Raw genomic sequence first — 8,976 nt, forward strand, 5'->3', positions numbered from 1 at the left:
CGAGATCGCGCCATTGCACTCCAGCCTGGGTAACAAGAGCGAAACTCTGTCTCTTTGTTTGTTTGTTTGAGACGGAGTTTCACTCTTGCTACCCAGGCTGGAGTGCAATGGCGCGATCTCGGCTCACCGCAACCTCCGCCTCCTGGGTTCAGGCAATTCTCCTGCCTCAGCCTCCTGAGTAGCTGGGATTACAGGCACGCGCCACCATGCCCAGCTAATATTTATTTATTTTTTTAAAGATGGGGTTTCACCATGATGGCCAAGCTGGTCTTGAACTCCTGACCTCAGGTGATCCACCCACCTCAGCCTCCTAAAGTGGTAGGATTACAGGTGTGAGCCACCGCGCCCGGCAAGACTTTATCTCAAAAAAAGAGAAGTCAAGATTCGACACCTTCTACCCTTTTCACTTCATAATCTGAGACAGTATCCTGCCATGTTACCCAGCACAGGTCCGGGACCACAGGACCCATGAGTTAGTGAGGTATATTTGGGGAAAAAAATATAATGGAGACTGGCACTGGCGAAGGTCTCAATAAGTGGTTAATTTCCCTTCTTTCCCCAAAGCTAGGGAGCTTGTGTAAGTTCTTAAAATGGAAAACTGTACTGGCATGTTTTTGTACAGCTGAAGTGTCGTGTCGCAGTCACAGCTCACTGCAGCCTCCACCTCCTGGGTACAAGCAATCATCCCACCTCAGCCTCTGGAATAGCTGGGACCACAGGCACATGCCACTACACCTGGCTAATTTTTGTACTTTTTGTAGGCACGGGGTTTCATTATGTGCCCAGGGCAGTCTCAAACCCCTGAATTCAAGCAATCTCCCAGCCTTGGCCTCCCAAAGTTCTGGGATTACAGGCGTGAGCCACTGCACCTGGCCCAGACTCCTGTCTTAACTCCTTTCCCTTTTCTTTCCCTCAGTGAGCTCTGACTCCAAAGAGTCTCTAGATATTGAAGAGCTCTTCACCCCCAGAAAACATGCCAGTACAGTTTTCCATTTTAAGTACTTACACAAACTCCCTAGCTCTGGGGAAAGAAGGGAAATTAACCACTTATTGAGACCTTAGTCTGTGCCAGTCTCTGTTATATTTTCTTCCTCAAATATACCTAACTCATGGGTCCTGTGGTCCCTGACCTGTACTGGGTAACATGGCAGGATATTCTCTCAGATTATGAAGTGAAAGGGGTAGAAGGTGTTGAATCTTGACTTTTTTTTTTTTTTGAGATGGAGTCTCACTCTGTCACCCAGGCTGGAGTGCAGTGGCACGATCTCGGCTCACTGCAACCTCCACCGCCAGGTTCAAGCGATTCTCCTGCCTCACTTTTTGTATTTTTAGTAGAGACAGGGTTTCACCTTGTTGGTCAGGCTGGTCTGGAACTCCTGACCTCATGATTCGCCCCCCTCGGCCTCCCAAAGTGCTGGGATTACAGGCGTGAGCCACTGCTCCCAGCTGAAGATGTTGAATCTTTTCTTTCTCTCTACTCTTCTTACCCTTCCCCCTCCCACTCCCCATCATCCATGTTCCCACCACTGGAACTCCTCTTGTCTGCTCAACCTAAGATATATATTTCTGGGACTCTTAGGTTAGGGATGCTTTTACGAAGTCCCACACTAGGTAGATGCAAACATGTCCTACCTCCAGTGAGTTCCATGATCAACTTGCTGGATTTCCTCTTCTTATTAGGGGCCGGGGTTCCTGACAGCGGCATTGTGGAAGTGGATTCAGCCTGGATAGGGTGGGAAGGAGGAGTTGGAGGATAGACAGGGACCAGGAAGAGTGGGTGTCTATAGGAGAGCACTACTTTTTTTTTTTTTTTTTTTTGAGATGGAGTCTCCCTCTGTTGCCCAGGCTGGAGTGCAATGTCACGATCTCGATTCACTGCAACCTCTGCCTCCAGGGTTCAAACAAGTCTCCTGCCTCAGCCTCCTATCTGGGATTACAGGCGCCCGCCCCATGTCCAGCTAATTTTTGTATTTTCAGTAGAGACAGGGTTTCACCATGTTGGCCAGGCTGATCTCAAACTCCTGACCTCATGATTTGCCAACCTTGACCTCCCAAAGTGCTGGGATTACAGGCCATAGCACCTGGCTGAGAGCACTACATCTTAACCTGGGTTTAACGGCTTGAGGGGATAAATTGTTGGTTTTTTTTTTTTTCCTTTTTATTTTTTAGAGGCAGAATCTCACTCTGTCGCTCAGGCTGGAGTGCAACAGCACAATCATGACTCACTGCAGCCTCAGCCTCCCTCGGCTCAGGTGATCCTCTAACCTCAGCCTCCCATGGAGCTGCAAGTATAGGGGTGAACCACCATGCCTGGTTAATTTTTGGTTTTTGTTTTGTTTTGAGATGGAGTTTTGCTCTTGTTGCCCAGGCTGGAGTGCAATGGCATGATCTTGGCTCACTGCAACCTCTGCCTCCTGGGTTCAAGCGATTCTCCTGCCTCAGCTCCCTGAGTAGCTGGAATTACAGGCATGCACCACCACACCGGGCTAATTTTTTGTATTTTTAGTAGAGATGGGCTTTCTCCATTGGTCAGGCTGGTCTCGAACTTCTGACCTCAGGTGATCCACACACCTCGGCCTTCCAAAGTGCTGGGATTACAGGTGTGAGCCACCGCACCAGCCAATTTTTGTATTTTTTGTAGAGATGGGGTTTTGCCATGTTGCCTAGGCTGGTCTCAAACTTCTGGGCTCAAGCAATCCTCTCGCAAAGTGCTGAGATTACAGGTGTGAGCCATCTCACCCGACCCAGATTTTCAAAGAAGTATGTATTCCCCCAAAAGGTGAAAACTTGCTGCTTTAGGGCTTCTCTTTTCTTTTTTTTTCTTTATTTTTTTTTTTAAAGATGGGGTTTCACCATGTTGGTCAGGCTGGTCTTGAACTCCTGACCTCAGGTGATCCACCCGCCTTGGCCTCCAAAGTGCTTGGATTACAGGTGTGAGCCACCACGCCCGGCCAGGGCTTCTCTTTTCTTGGGTTGGAGGACAGGAAGTACAGATGTACACCAGCCCCCATCTTCTACCAACCTGTTGTGAGCTGTTTTTTACAGAGTTGGTGCAGGAATTAGGAACATCGCTGAGGTGGAGAGTGTTTAAAAAACAATAATACAGGCAGGGCAATGCACCCAGGTTTCATCGGCTTGGCATAATTTGAAGTTTTTTATTTGCTTTGGGATATCAGACTGGGGTTGTGATTCCAGGCTCTGGTCTCTCCTCAGTCTTCCCTCAGTCCCAAGGAGGACAAAGAAATGTTCTGCCAGGGTTGAGGAGATTCAGCCAAAAACACTTTCCATAGGAAGGAGAGGTTGTTGCTCCTTCATCAGGCCAGCTGGAACATGGCCTGGGAAGTCATGGCCCTGTTCCTGCAGTCACTCCCGCCCCAGACCCCAGAGTGGAGAGGGGTGTGGAATTGGGGAGGGTAGGGAGCATTCAAATCCCAATACATGTCAATTCAGCAATATCACAACAGTGGGGAATTGCGGTGGGGCAGAAACATAGTAATAGGATCTGGCAATGGAAAGGGACAAGCTGAGATAAGATAGACTCCGATCCCTTCTTAAGAGAAATTGGCATTCAGTGAAATGCTGTGCTCTGTTGAGCCCCGTCACAAAAATACATCTGCAACTCTACTGACTTAGTGGGGTCTCCCTTCCCATTACTCCAGTGCCTCCTGACATCTCCATTCCCCACAACCTCCTGGGCCTGTCTCCTTCCAACTTTCCGTGGCTCCCCTGAACTGGGCAGCTGGGAGCTGAGCATGGATGAGGAGAGGGGAGACTCCCCAAGGATCAAGAATCACAATTGTAGACACAGACACAGAAGTCAACAGAGTGGGCCCCAGCCTCTCTAACGATAAAGCTGGAGACTTACCGGCTGCTTGGGCGGTGGTCAGCTCTCCCTGGGGTCCAGCGGCTTTGGAGGACTGAGCTGCTGTGACCGGAGAACACGAGCTGGGCAGGCGTGGGGGCAGCACTGGCAGTGGGGGAGGGAGGTTGGTTATTAATAGAGATGATGAACGCAAGCAGCTCAAATGGCACAGGGGGTACTGAGACCCTGGAACCATGATCCCTCCCTCCTTGCCCAGAGGCTCAGGAAGGAGGGAGAAGGCCTTTGGGATTCTCCCACTGAGCTCTCTGAGCCAGGGATCTCTCTGACCAGGGACTCCCCTTCATGTTGCACCTAGAGCCTGGGATCCAAAGAAGCACTTAGGGAGAAATTGAAGACTAAGAGGGAGACAGGAAGTAGACAACAAGTATCGGGTAGGAATCCAGTCACAGAGAGAGCTTGGGGAACATGCCCTGAGGGCCATACAGAGCCAATCCAGGGCACAGTGGAGGGACCTGTGGGTGTATTTGGGGCAGGGAGGGCTTAAAGTACTATGTTTGGGGACAAGAAGAGAAGTCTTCACAATGGAGCTGCTCTTTTAAACTTCCTGGATAGGTTGGTCTTTTCTCTGTGGGGGCTAGATTCTGCCAGGTTAAGGGACCAAATTAACCAAACCCAGTACCTCCTAGGCAGGGATGATGTGGGGAAGACTTGACAATTATTCTATCTGCCTCGCTTTCTTTTTTTTCCTCTTGAACTCTGGCAGTTTTAAGAAAAGACAAACACTTGGATCTGCATTTTTTTTTTTTTTTTTTTTTTTTTGAGACAGAGTTTCGCTCTTGTTGCCCAGGTTAGAGGGCAATGGCACCATCTCCACTTACTGCAATCTCTGCCTCCCGGGTAGCCAGGATCTGCCTTTTAACCTCCATTTGCTATTGAGATGCTCAGTTCAACCTGCTGTGCAGGATAGACATTAATATCTCCCTGAGAAGCACATGTAGGCCTCTGACCTGCCAGGGCTTGTTCTCTGAGGTTTCTACTTGAGATTTCCTTCAAAGGGAGTACATACCACATAGGATTTGGACGGTGCCATTTGTACTGTTCCAGCAGAGTCTCTGGACACGGGTACAAGGTTGAGAGTCCCCTTGGGGAAAGCCTATCATTTTCCCAGCCTCTTCCTCAGTAGCTGCATGATCTTCCTCCACCTTCTCCTTAGATTCTGGAACCAGCTGCTACAGCACCTCTGCTGCAGCCATCACCACCTTGTTGCTGCTACCTTAGGAAATGGCTTTATTTATTTATTTATTTATTTATTTTTTAAAAGATGGGGTTTCACCATGATGGCCAGGCTGGTCTTGAACTCCTGATCTCAGGTGATCCACCCACCTCGGCCTCCCAAAGTGCTAGGATTACAGGCGTGAGCCACTGTGCCTGGCCTATTTATTTATTTATTATTTATTTGAGACACAGTCTCACTCTGTTGCCTGTGCTGAAATACAGTGGCACAATTTCAATTCACTGCAACCTCAGCCTCCCCAGGCTCAGGTAATCCTCTGACCTCACCCTCCCAGGTAGCCAGAACTACTGGCAAATGCCACCACTACTAAAATTAGTCTCAGCTAATTTTAATATCTTTTAGAGAGACAGGATTTGGCTGTGTTGCTCAGGCTGATTTCAAACTCCTGGGCTCAAGCAAGCCTCCCGTCTCAACCTCCCAAAGTGCTAGGATTACAGGCATGAGCCACCGTGCCTAGCTGACTTGTTTTGTTTTGTTTTGTTTCAGACCTAGTCTTGCTCTGTCACCCAGGCTGGAATGCAATGGTGTTATCTTGGCTCACCACAATCTCTGCCTCCCGGGTTTAAGCAATTCTCTTGCCTCAGCCTCCTGAGTAGCTGGGATTACAGGTATGCATCACCACGCCCAGCTAATTTTGTATTTTTAGTAGAGACGAGGTTTCTCCATGTTGGCCAGGGCTGGTCTCCAACTTCTGACCTCAGTGATCCACCTGCCTCCGCCTCCCAAAGTGTTGTGATTACAGACGTGAGCCACCAAGCCCCGCCTGCTTTTTTTTTTTTTTTTTAATTATTTCTTTAAGAGATGGGGGTCTCACTATGTTGCCCAAGCTGGACTCAAACTTCTGGGCACAAGCGATCCTCCTACCTCAGCCTCTGAGTAGCTGGGACTACAGGTACACACAAGGAAATGGCTTTTGTAACTTCCTTTGTCCCTTTCTGAACTCTCTCTCTCTCTTTTTTTTTTTTTTTTTTTGAGTCGGAGTCTTGCTCTGCGGCCCAGGCTAGAGTAGAGTGGCACGATCTCAGCTCACTGCAACCTCCCCTCCCAGGTTCAAGCAATTCTCTGCCTCAGCCTCCCAGCTGGGATTACAAGTTCCCACCATCACACCTGGCTAATTATTTTTTTTTTTCTGTATTTTTAGTAGAGATGGGGTTTCACCATATTGGCCAGGCTGGTCTTGAAATCCACCTGCCTCGGCCTCCCAAAGTGCTGGGATTACAGGTGTGATCCACTGTGCCCAGCCTTTATTTTTATTTTTATTTTTTTTTGAGATGGAGTCTCGTTCTGTCACCCAGGCTGGAGCGCAGTGGCATGATCTTGGCTCACTGCAACCTCTGCCTCCCAGGTTCAAGCAGCTCTCCTGTCTCAGCCTCCCAAGTAGCTGGGACTATAGGCGCCCACCACCATGCCTGGCTAATTTTTTTTTTTTTTTGGATTTTTAGTAGAGACAGTGTTTCACTATATTGGTCAGGCTGGTCTTAAACCCTTGACCTCAGGTGATCCGCCTACCTTGGCCTCCCAAAGTGCTGGGAATACAGGCATCAGCCACTGCGCCTGGCCCCAAATGTGCTATTTATTGGAACCCTTGTGCAGATTTTTTTTTTTTTTTTAGATACAGAGTCTCTCTGTCCCCCAGGCTGGAGTGCAATGGCATGATCTTGGCTCATTGAAACCTCTGCCTCCCAGCTTAAAGCAATTCTCCCGTCTCAGCCTCCTGAGTAGCTGGGATTATAGGCATGCACCACCACACCCAGCTAATTTTTGTATTTTTAGTAGAGACGGGGTTTCACTATGTTGGTCAGGCTGGTCTCAAGCTCCTGATCTCATGATCTGCCCACCTCAGCCTCCCAAAGTGCTGAGATTTTAGGCACGAGCCACCATGCCTGGCCCCTTTCTGAGCTCTTTACTCTTCCTGACCATGTCCTTTCTCCAGCTTGTACTTTTCGGGTTCAGGCTACGGCCAAAATGTATCCCCTCCCAGTTGGCTTCTGCCCAGGCCAGTTATACCTCCAGATCCCTCATCTTTTGTCCTCCTCCATCTCCTCCCAACCCAAGGAAGCAATTTGAAGAAAAAAATATGCCAGGCGTGGTGGCTCACATCTTTAATCCCAGCACTTTGGGAGGCTGAGGCAGACAGATCACTTGAGGTCAGGAGTTCAAGACCAGCCTGGCCAACATGGTGAAACCCCGTTTCTACTAAAAATACAAAAATTAGCCGGGCATGGTGGCACATGCCTGTAATCCCAGCTACTCAGGAGGCTGAGGCAGAAGAATCGCTTGAGCCCAGGAGGCGGAGGTTGCAACGAGCCAAGACTGTACCACTGCACTCCAGCCTGGGCCACAGAGCGAGACTCCATCTCAAAAAAAGAAAAAGAAGAAGAAGAAAAAAATATATAAATAGCAAAAGGTGACTTCATTATCACTACCACCCTCAGCTTTTTTTTTTTTTTTCGCCTTGTCGCCAGGCTGGAGTGCAGTGGCACAGTCTTGGCTCACTGCAACCTCTGCCACCCGGGTTCAAGTGATTCTTGTGCCTCAGCCTCCTGAGTAGCTGGAACTACAGGCACGCATCACCACGCCCAGCTAATTTTTCTATTTTTATTAGAGATGATCTCAATCTCTTGACCTCATGATCTGCCCACCTTGGCCTCCCAAAATTCTCGGATTACAAGCCTGGCCCCCCTCACCCTCTAAAACAAAAATAAATTGAAAGTTTGATCTCCTTCGATTGAATATCTAAAACAACTGACTGGGTGAAGACAGGTTTTTTAGTCTATGGTCTCTGAGACCTTTGGAATTCTGAGAGCGTTCACTTGGGAGGTCTGCGGCCTGGGTGTGGTTATTGGCACAAACATGCCCTCTGCTGGCAGAATGGGAGCAATGGCACTTTCCTTCTCCCAAGTCTAATTCTCACGTACCTCCAATGCCCTCCCTTCTTTAGTAGTCTCATTTCACCTTTCTTTCCTTCTTTCCTCTCCCATCCCATCTTCCCTGCCAGCCGTTGCTTTCTTGTCACTTAATTCCCAGAGACTGTTTAATACAGTTGGTTCCTCCGGGGAGCTAGGAAATGTTGATGGCAAAGAGCTCAGAGGGTCTTTCCAAGTTCTCTTCAGTTCTGTGAACAGAGCCTTTGCCTAGAAAGTGTGAGGCAAGGGGCCGGGCATGGTGGCTCCCGCCCATAATCCCAGCACTTTGGGAGGCTGAGGCGGGTGGATCACGAGGTCAAGAAGATGGAGACCATCCTGGCCAACATTGTGAAATCCTGTCTCTACTAAAAATAAAAAAAAATTAGCTGGGCATGGTGGCACACATCTGTAGTTCCAGCTACTTGGGAGACTGAGGCAGGAGAATCACCTGAACCTGGGAGGTGGAGGTGGCAGTGAGTTGGGATTGCGCCACTGCACTCCAGCCTGGTGACAGAGCGAGATTCCATCTCAAAAAAAAAAGAAAGTACAAGGCAAGGGAATAACTTGGATGTAGACTGTGGGGAAAGGGAAACAAGAAGAGAGATGAAGGTGTCTAAATCAGAACAGGACAGTATTGGTAGGAAAGAGCAAAACACCTGGAAACAAAGGGCAAAAGGGTGAAAAATGGGAGGGTAGGCCAGGTGTGGTGGCTTACGCCTGTAATCCAAGCACTTTGGAGGCCAAGGCCAGCAGATCACCTGAGGTCGGGAGTTTAAGACCAGCCTGACCAACATGGTGAAACCCCGTCTTTAAAAAATAAAAATAAATAAAAAAAAAAAAAAAGAAAAATGGGGGGGGCAGGAATGGAGACAGATTAGAAATCAGATCAGGGAAATGGGTTAAAGATCAAGGAGAGATTAGGATTTAGGTATAAAACTAGAAGATAACAGCAA

At 48.6% G+C, this 8,976-nt stretch overlaps 1 protein-coding gene across 1 annotated transcript in view; it reads right to left on the bottom strand.

Moving 5' to 3' along the window:
• MYOZ1 (myozenin 1) overlaps nt 1–4,213 on the bottom strand; it is a 10,505-nt gene extending 6,292 nt beyond the window's left edge. Inside the window, exons 1-2 of the mRNA XM_032256425.1 lie at nt 3,866–4,213; nt 1,633–1,723 (exon numbers count right to left, since the gene is read on the bottom strand). Coding sequence (XP_032112316.1) covers nt 1,633–1,705 — 73 coding nt within the window. The 5' untranslated portion in view covers nt 1,706–1,723; nt 3,866–4,213. The remainder of the gene's footprint in view (nt 1–1,632; nt 1,724–3,865) is intronic.
• Nucleotides 4,214–8,976: the final 4,763 nt, after the last annotated feature.

This window comes from Sapajus apella, unplaced genomic scaffold, assembly GCF_009761245.1.
Source record: "Sapajus apella isolate SASKATOON/1434 unplaced genomic scaffold, GSC_monkey_1.0 scaffold94, whole genome shotgun sequence".
NCBI lineage: Eukaryota > Metazoa > Chordata > Mammalia > Primates > Cebidae > Sapajus > Sapajus apella.